At 37.2% G+C, this 19,386-nt stretch overlaps 1 protein-coding gene across 13 annotated transcripts in view; it reads right to left on the bottom strand.

Moving 5' to 3' along the window:
• The window catches only part of WDFY3 (WD repeat and FYVE domain containing 3), a 251,234-nt gene that overhangs the window by 144,331 nt on the left and 87,517 nt on the right, over positions 1–19,386 (bottom strand). For 9 of the 13 annotated variants that reach the window (XM_044766258.2, XM_044766252.2, XM_070505447.1 and 6 more), the window contains 3 exons: positions 16,798–17,008; positions 5,630–5,753; positions 1,388–1,441 (listed from right to left, as the gene is read on the bottom strand). In XM_044766258.2, the coding sequence (XP_044622193.1) occupies positions 1,388–1,441; positions 5,630–5,753; positions 16,798–16,977 (358 nt within the window). In that variant the 5' untranslated portion in view covers positions 16,978–17,008. Of the gene's footprint in view, positions 1–1,387; positions 1,442–5,629; positions 5,754–9,069; positions 9,220–16,797; positions 17,009–19,386 lie in introns of those variants that run through there. The other 4 variants (XM_070505449.1, XM_070505453.1, XM_070505451.1 and 1 more) reach the window with 3 other exon arrangements.

Raw genomic sequence — 19,386 nt, 5'->3', positions numbered from 1 at the left:
GGAACTAAAGTGGTAAGTTACTCACCTAGACTTGACACACGTCATAAAGACACAGAATGTACAATAAGTAGTATCTAGATTAACTTAGGGGTATTTTTTGTTTCCATTTAAGACAATCAAAATAAAAGTAGTTTATTAAATAATTGGATTAATAAAAGACTAACAGTGCTGGGTATATTTCATCTTTATATACTTCCATTTGAAGTTGCCAGATAAAGAGATCTGGATAAGCAGTTGTGGTGTGAATGATAGGGGAGAGATCCCAAACTCTCAGTGACAAAATAAAACTATTTTTACACAACAAATGTATTCAGAATAACTATTGTACTTTCACCTACTAATTTTAGTATGCTGCCATTCAGAACACCTTAATGGAATCTCCCACTTTTTATTTTAAATGAATCAAGAAGCTCACTTTAAAAGTATATAACATTTTGGGGCTGGCCCCGTGGCCGAGTGGTTAAGTTCGCGCGCTCCGCTGCAGGCGGCCCAGTGTTTCGTCGGTTCGAATCCTGGGCGCGGACATGGCACTGCTCGTCAGACCATGCTGAGGCAGCGTCCCACATGCCACAACTAGAGGAACCCACAACGAAGAATACACAACTATGTACCGGGGGGGCTTTGGGGAGAAAAAGGAAAAAATAAAATCTTTAAAAAAAAAAAAAAAAAGTATATAACATTTAGTGCTACCTTTAAAAAATTATTTATAGTAGAAAGTACTTTAAATTAAACCTCTGTAAATCACAGTTTCTTAAAACTTTGAAGGAAAAACACTCCCAGTCAAAAAAATATTGCATTTGGTTCTTTTAATTTCACTAATGTTTAACAAATACAAATTTAAATGATGATTTAACTTATTCATAAGTTAATGAAAGGAACGTATTAACACTAACCCATCTTGACAATTGCCAATCATTCTGACTCAAGCTTTAGCTTTCACACTGCATTTCAATACACATAGTTAGACTAAAAAATACAGAAATGGAATTAGTAGAGTTCATTAGGAAATAGAACAAAATGCAGACAATCTTAAAAGAAATGTAAGTTCCCAGTCTACACTGAGAGAATGTAAGTGAATTCAATTAGACAGCATTCAGAACAATCAGAACGTAAAACCTGTTAATAGCTAAGTGCAATACAATTTTTCCTGTGCAGAGCCCATTTAAAGCATTATCATTTTCAAACGTATGCTTCAGGATGATAATGTGAGACATGACAATAGTTTTATTACACTTATTTCATTAATAAAGAAACCAAGCCCTAAACACTCCTTTCCATCCAAAAAAGAAACTTCCACAAGTTAGTCAGAAAAACAGTGTTAGAACTCATAGCTTCCATGCTTCTTTTCATTTGATAATACACAACCACACCCTGGGAATGAAATTACCTGAAGGTGTTGTGGCTTTGAAATCCTTGGAGGACAGCGGGGCACACTGTTTTTCTGTTTAAAAAAAAAGGCTGGGTTGTCTAATTGGGGATTCACTACATTATACTAATCCCGCCACAAGATGTTGCAATGAGACGCCAACTACGGTCAGCATCACCCAGCTTCTCCATCAGTGGGCGGCTGCCCGCTGGGGATTGCACCACTGTGTTTAACAGTGGCACCTAGCATGCAGCAAAATCATCAATAATAAATTGAAGATACTACTTTTACACAGGTGGGAATTTTCTGCTTCAGGAATGTACACTGACTATGTGCCCTTAAAATTCAGCAGACTGCATGGAACTGGAGGAGACGGGAAAAATCTTAAGCTACACTTGTACACAACATAGCCACAAAATTATATATTTTCTCAAAATTGTTAAGAGTCACTACATATTTTTAACAAAAGCCACACAAAGGCAACAAGCAAGAGAGAATTAAGGGAGACAGAGAAAACTAGAACTGTGAAGTTGCCCTAATATTTTACAAGTCAGTGTATGTATCCTTTTTGCATATTGATATTCCCCAGAAGTTTCCATTTTTACTAACTTCTGACGGATTGATTGAAACAGCGGAACTGCAGATAGGCATGGTTTCTACTGAGGTATCTACAATCCATGTTAGAAGTGATCTGATAAAAAGACTGGATATGTGAGTGGTATTAGGTAACAAACAAAATAACAAGTATTCCACACCAAATTCAGAGAAGTCCTGGAAAAATAATCTTGCCTTGATGCAAAACAAATATAGCCAACTTTCAAATGACTAACAGAGGACTCACTTCATCTGCTTTCTTTGGAGGAAAATTACGTGCATGTAAATTATAACAAAATTACTTTAAATGATAACTTCCTATAAAATAAAAGGTTATGTAACGTATTGCAAGCAGCAAACTCATAGAGGCCGCAAGTAGCATGGTGGCTGCCAAGGGCTGGGAGGAGGAGGAAATGGCAGTTGCTGTTCAATAAGCATAAAGTTACAGTTATGAAAGACGAAAAAGTTCCAGAGATCCGCTGTATAACACTAAGAGTTAACTGCTTAAACACTTAAAATTTTGTTAAGGGGGTAGATCTCACGTGTTTTTTACCACAATAAAAATCAGTCAATCAGGGGCTGGCCCTGTGGCTTAACGGTTAAGTTTGCATGCTCTGCTTCAGCAGCCCAGGGTTTTGCCAGTTCGGATCCTGGGGGTGGACATGGCACCGCTCATCAGGTCATGCTGAGAAGGTGTCCCACATAGCACAACTAGAAGGATCTACAACTAGAATATACAACTATGGACTGGGGGCCTTTGAGGAGAAGAAGGAAAAGAAAGATTGGCAACAGATGTCAGCTCAGGGCCAATCAAAAAAAAACGTTAGCTCTTTAAAAAAAAAAATCAATCAATCAGAAAATAAGGATGGGATATGCAAGAGGTTAGATGATGAAGAATGTACCTCGATCCTCAAAATCTAGAATTTTTTACTCGAAAAATCAAAGGATGAAAAAATCTCCTTGAAAGTGTTTTTGGTAGCAACACTGACCAAAAGAAACTTCCAATGTTCAAGATTACAAATGGGAGAAAAGAACAAGGATTCCCATAGCCACGGTTCTGTAAGGCTGAGGAGATACTCCAAAAGTATACTTTTCTCTCTTAACATCAGCAAGGCAGACCTTTCTAACAAGACTAATCCTCAAAGCATTACAAAAAGAGGTCACAAAAATCCCATGTCAAAAATCAGTAAAAATTTACTGAGCACCTAACTGGTGACAAGCAGCCTTCTAGGAGACACAGGCGTGAATGCAACAGACAATAAAATTAGATAAGTGTGTAAACAAGATGCTTTCAGATGATGACAAAGCTCTGAAGGAAGTATTTAAGGCGACCGAATAAACACTAACTGGTGTAGGGACAGAGGATAACAGACCTATTTACAGGGCCTGCAACTTCCCCTGGGCCCAAAGGCTCCCAGGGCTAAACAGCTAGCATCCACAAACAACTCCAATAAACATCCAACAGATACTCAAACGCAGTACTTCAACAGCTAGATCACAAGCAGTTTGCGTGTTTCCTCACTGATAAAACTGCATTCATGCTTGTACTTTAAGAATGGAGGTGGGGTGGGGGATCTCCCAAGCATACTTTGCTGTGAGATAATGATGGTGGTGGACCTTCTTTCCTCTTGTTGACTCCTGGTTTTATAAGTTTCTGCAATAAAACCATGCTATATGATGTGATGGGATTTGATGTGATGGCACCTGAAAGCTTGTCAGCCTAAAGGTATCACCTTCCTGAACCCATCTTACATAGCAAGAGTCAAAGATATTTTCACTCATGAGATTTCTAAAAAAAAAAAAACCCCAAAATCTAAAATGGTAACTCCCCTGCATCCTTTCTCAGGGAGCTGCTGAAAAAAGATGCTTTACGAAGAATGAGCAAGTTAATTTCAGAAAAAAGATGACATGAGATTCAAGAGGCTCCATCCCAAAGAAGTGGAAAGGCATCCCAGGATGACGTGAGCGAAGGTGTAAAAATAACAGCTGTCCAGCTGGCCTAGAGAGCTACTACTATAGAAGGTTCCGGAAGAGCTATTTGCAAGATGAAACTGATAGAATCTCTTATGTCTTTGATCATATTGAGGGGAGATTCAGAAAAACAAGGGAGTAGGGGATGAAAGTGTGATGAAAATGTAGAAAACTAGTAAAGAAAAAAAGGCAATGATTAACTCTGATGGAGGTGGAGGAGAAGCTTTCAAGAAAGGAGAAGTAATCATGGCATACCATATGGCTCCTCTCAGAACAGTGTTTTCATAGTCATAATAATATAATGAATACTGATCTAATCAAATTACGATAGAACAATATTGGGGGTACAGGAAGTGTGCATCTGTGGGGTAGTGGTGGTGAGCTTAAGAGAGTAAAAGTCTCATCTTGTGAGAAGTCAGAAGAGAGTATCTAAATGCGAAAAATCAAAGGCACACATGGTAAGAACGTTATTTAAAGACATAGAGGTAAATATCAAAAAAAGTTAAAAGAGTTAAAAAGTGATTCCCTCAAAAAAAAAAAAAAAAAAAGTGATTCCCTCTCAGGAGTGAGGAATGAGGATGCGCCAGGTGGATGGGAGATGCTATTTTTATTAAACCTTTTAACTATTTGACCCTTAAAACTATGTGCCTATATACTTTTAATAAAAATAAAAACTAAGTAAAAAAATAAGACTGTATAACTAAGGCATTACTTTACTATTGGAAAAATAATAATTTGATGGGCTGAAAAGGTAAGTGATTTTCCAAAGAGACATTAGAAACAGAACTTAAATCACTGATTTCTTAATCTAACGCTTCAATAAGAAAGCTATCATTACAAAACCAAAATAATGTAATAAAACAAAATTAAGATAATATCCCTCAAACGTATTGCTAACTTAGAAGATGACTAATGGTAATTAAAATGAAGAAAGCTCACTTTAACCTTGAGTAAAAGGATGGTACAATATGAAGTTCAACATTACCTAATTATGAATAAGACTAGTTATTCAGGCAGCATTCATAAAAGGCCTACTGTATGCACAGCATTGTGGTAACGATGGCAGGTTATGTAAAGACCCTTAGACAATTTATGGTGTAACAGGAAGATAAAGACACATACACAGCTACTACTCATGGAGCTGAGAAACAAGGAGTAGTACAGAAGAGAAAGATTTTCTTTGATTAAGGGAATCAAGAAACATTCCACCAAGGAGGTGTGACTTAATCCAAGCTGCAAAGATTCAGACATACTGAGATGAGAGAAGGTTCTCCTTCCTGGGTGAAGCATCCTAAGTAAAGAATAGAAATAAGAGCACAGACATGTTCTACAGCAGCTTGGTTTGGCTGAAACATAGAAACGAAAACAAGAAATAAAAAAGGGTAGTCTAAAAAAAAATACATATGGCCAGATCCTTGCCTTGAAAGTCATGTTAGGAATTTGGATTTTGTTCAGGAGGAAACAGTGTTGGAGTGGAGGTGGTAGTGGTCCAAGGAAAGGAATCTTGAGTAGAACTACTCTGCTTGAGAGCAGGTGCTGAAGCCAACAGAACGTGACTACAAGAATGGGAATGGGGACTGGGGAATGGACCGAAATCCATGTGCTTACAACTGGGTCAATTTTCTATTTAATTTTAACAGCACTTTTACTGGACTGTCCATTCAAATAAATCTGTTTTTGCTGGATTTATAAAAATACCTGTGGATTTGTTTGATGCCCTCCTTCGAATTTCTGTCACCATCAGTCGTGAGACCTGGGTTGTGAACTGCAGAAGATCAGAAAATTTTTCTGTCATTGTATTTGGCGGAGCATTTCCAAAAACCTGCGGATGAGAAAAAACAATTTTAATCAAGCACTGTCAACCTTTTTTTTGGTTTTGGTAGGAACTGAGCTTGTTTCTGCTAGAAAGGAAGAACAGTATAATAGATTTGATTAAGAACTTATACTGTCTCAACTGGAAGTATAAGCATCAGTTTTATAAACAGTTTGAGAAAAGAAAAAACTGTGGTCATACTAATTTAGAATTAAAATACCAGGCCAGTATGCAAATGTCAAGATCCTAACTTATCTTTCTCATTGGAAAGTTTTTAAGAGTTTAGCCAAATTTGTACCTCAAGTCATCTGAATATCTGGTTATGTAGTTGTAATTATTTTCTTTTATTCTGTGTATTTCAAAGTGTGGTATGACTTGGAAATCAAGTCAAAAAAGTATGCTTACAGTTACTTTGGATTTGAGTGATATGTTTAAAACACAACTCTTGGGGCCAGCCCAGTGGCATAGCGATTAAGTATGCACGCTCCACTTCAGCGGCCCGGGGTTCACAGGTTCAGATCCTGAGCACAGACCTACACATGGCTTATCAAGCCATGCTGTGGTGGTGTCCCACATACAAAATAGAGGAAGACTGACACAGATGTTAGCTCAGGGACAATCTTCCTCAAGCAAAAGGAGGACGATTGGCAACAGAGGTTAGCTCAGGGCCAATCTTCCTCACCAAAAAAAAAAATAATAATAAAAAATAAAACACAACTCTTCCAATAAATCACATCTAGCCACATTGCCTTACACATATTAAATAATTTGTTGAATTAATGATTAAATAAATGAAATCTAAAAGTGAAGACTAGTTATCTATAAAATTGGAATCAATCTTACTAATAAACTTTAGAAAATACAATGTTTCTCTGAGGAAATCTAAATTAAGAATTCAGAGAAAAGTGGTAAGATTCTTTGATGGTACAAGATACATCAGATTGTGAAAAGCAGGGACTTATCTATTGCTAAGTCTGGGCTGAACCTAGAATTCACTAAACTCATCTTACATCTCAGAATTTCTAAAGTCTAGCCACACTAATTCCCAAAATAAAGCTGTTAGGAAATAGACCAGAATAAAGAAAATGAATGAGACAGTCATGAAATATACTTGTTTTTGCAAAAATCTAAGACAAATGAACTTTAGAATAAATAATTCTTAAATCTGTATAGGTTCAGCAAAGAGAATGGATGGACTGTCATAGGAAAAGAAATGGTTATAATGGCTGTATAACTGAAATATTGTTTTAAAAAATGTTATTTATAGCTAAAAGGAAATGCTGTGTCTTCTAAAACTATTATGATAGCTCTCTATTATAACACTACACAGTATTTTGTAGTCTTATTAGCTGTTCAAATGTCACTACAAAAGGAGGAAACATATCTTACTCAGCTTTGTCCCTACCAGGCTAGCACCCTGCCTTTTACAGGGATGTTTTCTAATATGGTTGTTCATTTATATGCTGCCTGCTCCTCAGTCAAATTCTAGAGAATGTTTAGGCAGCATTAAAGGATACAAACTATAACATGAAAATATTACTAAAAGTAAGAAGGAAAACAGAAACAAGCAAATGAAAAGCCCAGGTTAGGGAATAGTCTAGAAAAAAAAGACTAAATAAAAATCTAAGACCAAAAGAGACCTCTATATTTGCCATGTTTTGGTCATAAATTTTGGCTCAAATATACAAAAGAGAAAACCTAGTCAATTGCATGGTTCATAACATCCTTAGGTAAGAAAAATATATATTTAAGGAAGTATCTCTATACTTCATATTACAATATAAAATTTTTTCCCAAGGATCCTAATAAAAGGATATAACTTATACTGTAACATCCTTGTAATGGAAATATGTTTCTTACACGCTTACAATAGACACTACGTTTCTTATAACCTCTCTCAAATTGAGCTGAAAGTACCAAGCAAATAAGTCAATTTGACAGGGTATACTTTGTCCAGGGATCTAAGTGTGCTCACTAACTTGACACAGGAGTAATTTTAAATTATCTCAAAGAACAAATAAACTGTACTTTTCAAGAACTCTTCAGTAGATTACGTTTTTTTCCTGCTGAAACTTTGATGAACATCGTGTTCTTACAGTTAAATTGTGTTGTCTAAGTAAGACCCATATTCTTTAACAAACAAATTAGAGACAGACTAGAAATCGAGAAGCCTAACAGTGACCCATGCTGAACAGCCCTTCCGCCTCCACCCAGAGAGGAGTGGGTAGCTGTTTAATGAAGCTGTTTATACAACCACTGTATATTTTGCTCAGGCAATTATCAGACCTATCGACAAACTGATTTAGATTTAAAGTAGATAAATATTCCTATTACTCAGAATTTACTGATGTATAGTTTGTTGCTAAGAATTATTAAGAGCTATTTTATTCCTAAGAGTTATTAAGACAACTTCATAAAATAAACAGCTCATTTCTTAAACAATATATGGCATGGTTATGCAAGCAGTCATCATGCTGGGTGAATAACACACTGTTAAAACCGCAACTGACTTTTCACACAAATCCTGATATCTACTGCCTTATTTCCACAAGGAAATTTTTTTAAAAGATAAGTCTTACTTGAAGTGACCAATCCAAACAGAATATTACGAAAAAGGACTATGTCCTATTTGCTAATCTGAAATGAACAACTATTGCTTTTTTGCATAAATAATTTTGTCCAGTGATCCAACATTACTGATTGATTCATTCCTTCATTTATTCATTCATAAATATTTATTAATCTCCTCTACATGCCAGGCAATATTTGGAGTCATGAATACAAAGGCAAATAAAGAGTTGCGAATACAAAGGTAAATAGAGCAAATATGATTCCCGTGCTTATGGAGTTTACATTTTAGTACAAGAGACAAACGTTAAACAAGTTAACTTAAAAACGAAAACTATGTTAGAGAGTGATGCATTCTAAAGGAAGTAAAGGGTGACTGGAAGGGAATGCTGGGGTGGCAAGACAGTTAAAAGGTCTCTAGAAGGATGACTCTGATGCCAAAGGATGATACTGAGTAATGAAAAAAGGTCACAATTCAAAGAGCCAAGGAAAAGGGTTCTGGGCGGTAAGAAGAGCTGTGCTGAGACCTCCAAGTGGGCATGAGATTGGGGCAGCTGAGGAATCAAACAGCTGGTGCAGCCGGAACATTTCAAATGAGAGGGCAAATGGTACAAGAGAAGGTTGGAAAGAGCGACTAAAATGTGAATCTGACATTTTAGATGACACTGAATGCAAAAGGTAGCAAAGAAAAGTGTAGATTTTTTTGGTGATTGACTTCAACAATTAAATAAAAAAATGTTAAGTATTTATTCACTACCTTCCACAAACACTGGTAATTCTTGAAAATAAACAATGCTTCAATCACGTAATTAAATGTATGCCACACAGGGTGGAGCACAGAGCTGGAGTCAGGAGGCTTTACTGTCCTCATCCACAGGGAATACTGGTCCAATTTTTCTGGTTCTTAGTTTCCTCATCTGGCAAGGGAGAGAGCTGAGCAAGAGACTGGTAGGTAAGACATTCAACTCAGAAGGGACGATTTGGTAGCAGATACATGACATTCATAACTCAGATGAAAGACAGTATTGAGGACCAAACACGCCTTCTGGAAAATTTAATAAAAACAATAATTGGCATATAACGAGCATTTACAATGTACTTAGCACTATGCAAACTCTTGAGAACATGTAATGTCATTTAAATCTCAGAAAATCCTGGACAGTATCCCCATTTTACAGATAAGGAAACTAAGGGTTAGGAAAGTTCAACAACTTAAGTCAGGAGGTGATGGAGTCAGAATTTAAAACTAGGTCTGATTCCAAGCTGTGTTCTTAATCACTCAGTACTACATCTTCTCAATTAAACTTTGCATGAATCCCATCCCCATAACTTTGTACAGCGTGCACCTTAAGCAGGGAATGACATGCTTGGACTTATTTTTAGAAGGGTCATTTTTAATATCCATCTAAATAAATTTCAGAAAATCTCCTGGCATCTCCTCAACTAAGTATTTTTGGCATACTCAGGGAGAGGAAATTAATGGTCTTATCTAATGGCATGCATAAAGGGAAGGCTCAACACATATTGGTGCTGAATGAAGCTATTCAATAAAAATTTATTAAATATGACTAATAAAAGAAAGGCTGGAATTTTTACAAGGTTTTCTAAAATGGTGTTTGTTTCCTAAATACGTGTAATGTCTCTAATTAAGTTACAGAGCACTGAACATCATTAGTCCTTGAATAGTTTCCTATATATAACAGATTTTAAAAATTGACAAAGATGTAATTATATTATTTCATATTGTAAATGAGTTAAGATTTCTTATCAATTAATATAAATAATTAGGGAAACATCTTATACACTTCTTGTTTCTAAGGACCACCAACTTAGGGGAGAAGAAATTGACAATGCCTAACTCAGCCCCTTTCTCTTTCCTCTCCTTATGGGATACGCCTGCCTCAGGAGAACACGCTCTCTCATTTGCTCTGAGTGTGGCTTGCTTGCTGTTGTCCAGTTTTGCCAATAACTGGGTAAGTAAATATAATTATTTCAGGGGTGAATTTAGCAAGTCCTTTGTTGCAGAGACGTAGGCTACATTCTCCAATATCAACTGCACAGGCATCATGTATCAAATAATAAAGTTGTATATATGTAAATAATTCATCTGTCTGACTCCTGATCTGTCTCTCATTTGGTTCTAAACTTGAGTATCCTTTCTTTAAAGCCAACTATTTAAAAAGTAAACGTCACTTGTAAGGGATAAAAAAAAAAACATACTGCATTCAACTTAGATGCTTCTCAAATATAAATTAAAAAACGAGGGGAGTTTCTAAAAGATCTAGCTAGTAAAATTATATTTTTAAAAACACAGTAAGGTATGATAACATATACCAATGTAATTAATAATGGCAGTTAATTCTTAAATGACTAAAATGCTATTCCTTTTTTAATAAGTTTAAACCAAGTATTTTCTCAGTAAGCTTTTATTCTTGGGATTAAAGGTTAATTATTTTTAAGAATGCTGGATAAATATTATTATGCTCCTCTCTGCCTCCACTATAATCTTTCAGTTGAGAGAATCAGGGAGAGGAGGATGGTGGCGGTCTCCTGGCAGGACTGTGCCCGGGCCCACGGGAGGCAGCCGAAGGACCAGCATGAGACCCGGCCCAGAAAAACAACTCAACACATGTCATTTCTCAACCTCTTTCTCTTAAAGGCAACCATCACACACTGAAATAACAGTATTGAGCACACTTTAAAGATGATTCTGTATATAGATGCCCATGTCTAACAGTAATGGTTTATTTGCCATTTAGCACAAATCAAGCAAAGTCTCAAAAATCAACAGTAAAACTCATTTTTAGCAATCATGGGAGGAACTCTAGAGCCATACTGAGCTATTCACTCATCAAAACGATTCCTTACTAGTGGAGAAAGTTCATGTGTAAACGGTCAAACATTAGATAAACATGGCTATATATTTCAAAATTTTATGGATGTGATATCTTACCTAAGGGCAATTTTTGTTTGTTATCGATAATCCAATGAATATAATTTATATATTTTTTAAATTGGTCACAACAGTCCACAAATAACTTCCTATCTTTTCATTAGTTAAGAGTTGATGGAACCTTTCTGATAGCTAATTCACTCATTGTATTAGAGATTTAAGGCAATCTACTCATATGTGCTTTTAAACAGTCAACTAAAAACTTTTGACTTGAAAGAATTTAATAGTTAGTGAGACTTATGACAAGATAGAACACAAGAGAACTAAGTCAAGCAGTCTAAGCAATGGAGAGTAATTACTAAAGCATCTCAAATCTACTTGTTAAAAAAATTAAATATTTGTATGATTCTACCAAAGACTCGCTTAAATTGACTGTGGAAGCCTGATAAAATACATGGGATACATACTCGGGTATTACTTATTAATTTATGTTAATAGTTGAGAACAACAATTGTCCTAACTACTCTAAACATTATCATCACCTTGTAAATGTTTGTAAGTCTGAGAAAAGGAAATTACCTCAAACTATTCAGTAGCCAATAGTACATTAAGACATTGAAGTAAAACCAAAATAAAAAGATTTAAAAAATTACAACTTCCCAGAACTGGTTCCAATAAAAATTGACTGTTACCTCAACAGGGCTTAAAAAATGGCTTGTCCGTAATCAGTTCTTGCTCCCATTTTTGAAACAGCTATTTTAAACCTTTCTCCACCTCTCCTCCTGTTCCTACTCTACCATCTCCTCCCTCCATCATTCTCAGCCTCTTATTTGATAGATTAAAAAATGAACACCCTCTAGGGGCTGGCCCGGTGGCGTAGTGGTTAAGTCCATGCACTCCGCTTCGGTGGTCAGGGGTTCACAGGTTTGGATCCCAGGAGCGGACCTACACACCACTCATCAAGCTGTGCTGTGGCAGCGTCCCACATACAAAATAGAGGAAGACTGACTCAGATGTTAGCTCAGGGTCAATATTCCTCAAGCAAAAAGAGGAAGATCGGCAATGGATGTTGGCTCAGAGCCAATCCTCCTCACCATCCCCTCACCCCCAAAAAAGAACATGCTCTAAACGTATTAATGTTTCCATCCTCTATTCCTATTCTCTCCTATCCAACCCCATGGGCAATATGTGAACGCTTTCTCTCTCTTGCCATGCTCCTTCCTTCTCCTCCTGTCCTTCTGCCTTACCAACCCAGCAAAACCTTAATCCCCATAAATAATGTTATCTGTCTGCCCTCCCTACCTCTACAGATACGCTGCTGAGTACCTGCAAGAGAAAAATCGCACACCTGCATGAAAAAGATCTAGTACAAATTTATCATCTCCAACCTTCACTGGGACCTCAATACTCTTTAATTCTTGTATTGTCCCTTTTCAACTATTTCTCTCATTCCCCTTAATATTCCAAACCATCACAACTTCCTTAAGTCTCCTATTCAACCTACTTACTCCAGGCTCTTAACAGACCACATCTTCTGTTGACCACTACAGGAAACTGAGGTTAGCAAGAAGATCTCATTCAACTTTCTACTACCTTAACTACAAATCTATAATCACACCCAACAAAATACGCTTTCCTACAGGATGAGGTGTCTTTCTCCTGCTCAAGGTTCACCCATCCACTTGCTATTTGACTCAATGCTCTCCTCCCTTAATCAACTTCATTGCCTCTTGAAAATTTCCAAATCTCCCCCTCTGCTGGTTTCTTCCTTTCCCTTTACCAGCATGCGTGGGTCTCTCACTGCTTTAAAAACAAAGCAAAACACTAGAAACATACAAACAAAAACTCTCCTATTGCCAAGTTCACTTCCATCAATCTCTTTTGCTCTCTTTTCTTTCAAATCTCTACAAGCTCAGTATACACTTACTGTCGCTTCTCATCTCCCATTCACTTCTCAACTCACTGTTTTCTGGCTCCGTCATTCCAGTAACTTCCAAACGGCAAATTTCATGAACATTTGTCAGTCTTCATCTTACTGGGTCTCTCTATTGTATATGACAGTGTTGACTGCTCTCCTCCTTCTGGCAACATTTTTATTGATTTCTATAACCATCCTCTCCTGATCCTTTTTGTCTTGCCATTGACCACCTCTTGTTCTACATCCTTTATGGGTTCCCCTTCTTTCATTAAACATCTATATTCTCCATGGTTCACCTTAGCCTACTGCACCTCTCACTTGCCAGTATGAGCCATTAATAATCTCTTGTCCCCTTCCAGGGTTTCAACCACCACATCTCTGCCAATGCGTCCTAAAAATTTGTATCCAGCCAAATCCCCTCACCTGAGCTTCTAACTTACTACTGAATACCTCCATCTGGGAAGCTCACAAATAGTTCAGACTCAGTGCCTCAAACGGACTCTATCCCCTAAACTTTTCTTTCTCAGCTATTGGGAAAAATATCCACCCAGTTTCCCAAATCAGAAACCCAGGAGTCAGCCTCGCCTTGGCCCGTTCTCTGATTCTATTGTTTAAAATGCTTCATTGGCTCTACATGCCTCCAGGAAGAAGTATTAGCTCTTACTGTGCCATACAAACCCGTCCTGATGTGCCTCCTATCAATCTTGACAGTCTTATTTTTTTGCCCCTCCTTGACATAAAATCAACTACTTAGACTGCTTAGAGATGCTGGCATGTATTAAAATGTTGGTTGCCTTTTACCTTGACTCATGCTTCAACTTCTTACTCTAATTACCTTCTTGGTTAATTGAGCCCACTTAATTCCAATCTGGCTAAGGCTTACTTTTTAAGGGCTCAACAAGCACATCACATTTTTAAGGAAGAGTTCCCTTCCCTGATCCCTACAGGCTTTCAGACAACTCTCTTTCAGGGGCGGAGTCTCTAATACTATATTTCCTTGTTATTGTATTATCTGTTTATGTGCGTATCTCTTCCAGAATTACATGTTTATCTTTCTCACTATGCTTGAGCATCACAAGATTATAAGTATCTTATCTCAGAAACTCAGTATATTGTATGGCACAAAGGGCATTTGTTTGACACAAACTCACTGCATGAATCAGTGAATGCGTCACAACAGAATAAAGAGGACAAGCAAACAAATAAACATGGAATATGTAGGGTCTACCTCTTATCTCTGCTATCAAATTAGCCTTTAGCTTGGTTTGAGTAATCCATAAAGTAAACAATTATTTCAGCATAAATAGTTTATAATCTTTGCTTTGTCTTGTAATGTTTTTACTTTTAATGTGGTAACAACAATAACAATAATAGACATAAGTTCCCAAGGACAAACATTTGTTAAGAGCTTTAAGTACATTATCTTATGTAATCCTCGCACCAACCCCACAAGGTAGATATTTTTATTCTTATTTTCCAGCCCAGAAACTGCAAGTGACTGTGCAGCAGACACCCAGAGGTCTACTCCCTAGAGAGGAAGAACAGGTATATCAGCACCAACCAAGGACAGGAACACTGATGGGTGAAAACTGGAGATGAAGTGAAAGTCTACCTACTGAACATGAAACATCAGCCTTGTTCCCCAGCTGGGCTTTAAGAAAACACTAGCAGCCAGGGTTATATGCACCAGGCAGGAAACTGGAAAATCCTCCCTGCTGGGCTATCAACATCCAAGGTTGAGGGCGCTCCCATTAAACAGCTCAGCCAGATCATCTAAGCACCTGAAAAGACTCCTCCCTGCCACATACTCTCCAGTAGGCGTTCCAATACCTCACTCTTAAATATCAACCACAGATGATTATTACCAGGCATCTGAAGACTACTCTGATATGAAAGAAAATAAAATGCACAAAGAAAGACAGAAACTTGGAGCAAATAACACTCAAGAAGCATAAGAAAATTTGAAAAAACTTTAATATTTTCAGAGGGATGATAGGGGATCCTGCACAATAAAGAATAAAAGAAGAATTCAAGGAAATTAAAAATATTACAGCACAAAGTTAATCCAGAAGAGCTAATATCTGATTGACTGAGTTGCAGAAAACGGGAACATAAAAAACAAAGGGGAGAATATTAACAAGAAATATTTCAAAATATCTTCCTAGAATTGAAGGGTACAAGTTTTCAGATTAAGAGGGTACATTATGAAGCCTCAGTAAAATTTCAAAATAATGAGGAGAAAAAGAAGAGCCTAGAAAATTTCAGACAGAAAGACTAACACACAGAACAATATAGAGACCAAGTGAGACTAGGGGGGAGGCGATGAGTCAGAGATGGCGGGGAGAGAAAGGCATAGGCAGGGGGACTGAGACAGATTCAGGGGAGGGGCAGAAACAAGGGGAGAGAAAGGGGAGAGAGAGACGGAGAAAGGGAGAGAGAGAAACAAGGAGACAGAGAGACGAGGGAAGAGAGAGAGAGACAGAGATGGGGGAAGAGAGAGGAAGATAGAGGTGGGAGAGATGAAGGCCGAGAGAGAGAGAGAGAGAGAGAGAGAGAGAGAGCAATGGGGAGAAAGTGACAGACACAGGAAAGGAAGGAGAGACAGAGAAAGGAGAACGACAGAGACAGGGCAAGGAAGAGGAAGAGAGAGAGAGAGGGGAGGGAGAGAAACAGACAGAGATGTGGAGAAGAGAAACATGGACATGAGGAAAGACAGAAATTGACAGTTATGTTATGAATCTAGGGAAAACAAGTTCTACAAGAATGAAAAAATAACGGTGGTAACTATAAGGTTCATCTGTGAATAATATACCATGCTCAGTAGAGTGTAAACAATGAATCTTGTTTACACAAATGGTATAACTATGTAAATGGAGAGGGCAAGAAGGAGGGTAGCACATATGAGTGACGATATGTATGTTATGTATGGTTTGGAGGGATGGGGAGTAAAAAAAAAAAAAGCTAATTCTCAAAGTCAATTAAAACTGAATAATCAAGAAACAGCAGTAAAAGTATGTTATTTAAAAGTTGAAAGAGCTAAAAGTGGCAGCAGCAATTAGTGGCAGAGAGCAGAAGGGCACGTGTAAGCCTGTGGAACTACTTGACTTTTTAAACTATGTGCTTGTACACCTTTGACAAAAGATTTAAAAATTGCTTTTAAAATCTCCATCAAGACTGCTACATGCAATCAACTTGACAAAATACATTAACACATTAACTCTATTTAGACTCCCTAGGGCCTATAACTATGCTTTTGCAAAATCTCTTATAGAAAATCCACCAAACAACGAAGCAAATGATTCTTTACTGTGTACAAAGCGCTTGGGCAACTGCACCATTTGGTGCAATAAACCATCACCTCAGAAGATCAGAGAAATAATCTAAGTGGTAGTTTACAATCTGTCCCCTCTTCCAAATATCAGCCATGAGAGGAACAATTTACAGAATGCTCACCATCTTCCTTTTGTAGTTAGAATGAAGTGGATTCATTCTGACCAGACCTCACATCAAGTCACATTACCTTATAGCAAATTGAAAAGAAGGAATGAAAACATCAAGCTTGTTAAAAACTAACTCATTCTAGCATTTTCTCCTTCCTGTGACTTATTACAACCTTATGATTCCTGCGGTGCCATCCAGCCCTGGAAGGCATGTGCTTGGCAACCTGGACTCACCCTGTTAAACACTGGCAGCATCATGTACAGCTTCTCTTCTTGCTCCTTCTGAGTCATGTGCCGGGGAGGGTGGCACAGCTCAGTGAAGAGACGGCGGAGGTGCATCAGGCCTAAGGCGTTGTCTTGCGGGCTGCACTCCTCCTGCCTCGGCCGCCCCATGATCCTCTTCACCATGTTCATCTTGGCTGGTTGGTGATAAACACTTCTAACTCTGCGGAAAGACGTTCATACACAAACAGTCAAAATGTCATCATCTTGACCAGTTAAGCATGTGTGGAAGAGCTTATAAAGAGTCTGAAAAATAGAAAATTCTGTCTAAAACACTTTTTTTCTACTTCTTTAAACAGAACAGCTAGAGAAAGGCAAAGCGAATTTTGATAAAGTGCCCTAAATAACTAATTATGAATCATACCACTCAACATTCCTACTGGCTTTGCCACAATTTGAATAAAATGTAAAACACTAACTGGACAAGTAATAAATGTTTCCAATTTAGTTATATCAAGTTCAAACAACAAAGTTATATCAAGTTCAACAACAAAGGGATCACAAATCTTACAATTAATACGTTGCTTAATAGATGAGCATATGTAAAAAGAACGAAAAAACAGAAAATTCACCCTAACTTCAAAACATCCAAAACAACAACAAAGTTTCCACAAAGTTTTCTATTTTTAATTACTTAACTTTTTTTCTAGATGAAGGATTACACTTTGGGTACCTGCTGAAGAGTTTACTTTACACTATAGTTTGAAAACAAATGAAATGGTATCCCAATATATTTTACAAATGATAAGAAGACAGTGAAAATTATCATATAACTGAAGACCACTTTTTCAAACTATAGTTTGAAACCCTTTGGCAGGTCATGTTAATTCATTTAGTGGATCATGACAAGCATTTTTAAAAAACAAAATAGAATAGAAGATAGTGGAATACATATAGTAAGGATAATTATTATTTCATGAAACTTATTTTAGGTAAGGGTGTATTTGCGTGTACTGCATCACAATGTAAAACGTACCCCTGGCTAGAGCTGCAGTTAAGAAACAAATAAACCACTCACTGGGTTAGAAGATACACCAGAGTCAATAACACTAAGCTTCCAGAAAGCATCATCAGCCCTTTTCAACCACCACTAACTGCGCCAGCAATTAGCTAATTTCAGACACAAAAACAGGCTATCTTACAAAAGGAACCAGGAAGGCTAGGAGGACATTATGGATATAGAAAATTTGGACAAAATGCAATTTGCTTTTTAATCAAAAAGCAGGAATAACTTGAAGATTAATTTTTAATTGTGCTACATGACATATTCCAGTATGCCATTTCTTAAGAAATGAAAGACTAACGCAAGGCTAGAACTTTTTTACTGAACATCTGTCTATTGATTTTTTAAAACCATAAGAAGAACCAGCATTTTAAACATGACTGTCCTTGAGAATTCTGAGTGAATCCTGTATTTGGCTACGGATATATACTTATGCACTTGAGTTTGCCTGCAACAGGAGGCCACGAGGTGAGACACTCTGCTTAGAGCACTCAGTACCCTCTGAGGTGTCCCACCGCAGAGAAGAGTGCTTAGACACACAGGGAAGGGGCCGAGGAGAACCTCTAAACTACACAATGACAAACAAAAGTCAGTCCAGTTCAAAGGTGTTCAACATATTTCATTCTTGGAAAATAGCTAAGCCCTCCAAATATAAATTTAAAAATTTCAACAAATATATACAAACAGCCTACTATGTGCTGGTATATATAGTCCTGGAAATCCCCAGAACAAAAAAAAATTTGAAGTGAATTACAAAACTTTTGTACATTAGCTACCATTTTAGATTACGCATACGTCTGCCCTTTTTCCTGAGCCCACAGCTAGAGTTCATAATCTAGGCTGTGTGGATAGGATTTAGGGGATTCACAATCCTCTAACACCTTCAAAAAAATTTTTTAAGAGATCCCCAGCTTTCAGAGGAGTCTACGTCATTAAAGAGAGTCAAGTATCACTCTATATCTACAGCATTCCAAAGCACCTTCAGACCACCTCTTCTATTCCTCATCCCAACTTAAGCAAGTGGGTGGAAGAGCAGATTAATGCGACCTTTAAGTGAGGTCCCAAGACAAGAACAACTTGCTCCAAGTCTCACAGTGGAAAGGAAGTGGAAGAGAATCCAGACCTCCTGCCACCTGGTCAAGAGCCCTTCCTGGCTTACCCATATTCATATGCCTATTTTAAATGACAGAATTCTTGGAAACTGACTCTATTTAGCATATTGATTTATTTAGTATCAAGTAGCAATCAGAATGTGAAAGGAATCTTTTTTATTTTTCTGAAAATACACCAATTAATTTTCATTTCAATAAAAAAACATGATCACGTAACGACCAATATTAACCAGATGTAATCAAGCTATTATACCATCATTGTTTAATACCTATCAGGTACAAAAGGATATATATCAATCAGCTAAGCGGGTTTACTGGTATTTCTCAATTACTCAAATAATCTCAGTGATGGAGAAAAATCAGATTCCTCCTTTTCTCCTAATTTACCAAGAAACACTTAAGCATATCAGATTGCTGAATCATTGC

Source organism: Equus asinus, chromosome 3 (genome assembly GCF_041296235.1).
Source record: "Equus asinus isolate D_3611 breed Donkey chromosome 3, EquAss-T2T_v2, whole genome shotgun sequence".
NCBI classification, from domain to species: Eukaryota; Metazoa; Chordata; class Mammalia; order Perissodactyla; family Equidae; genus Equus; species Equus asinus.
The sequence above is the reverse complement of the archived record's forward strand: the minus strand, read 5'-3'. Positions and strand labels throughout refer to the sequence as shown.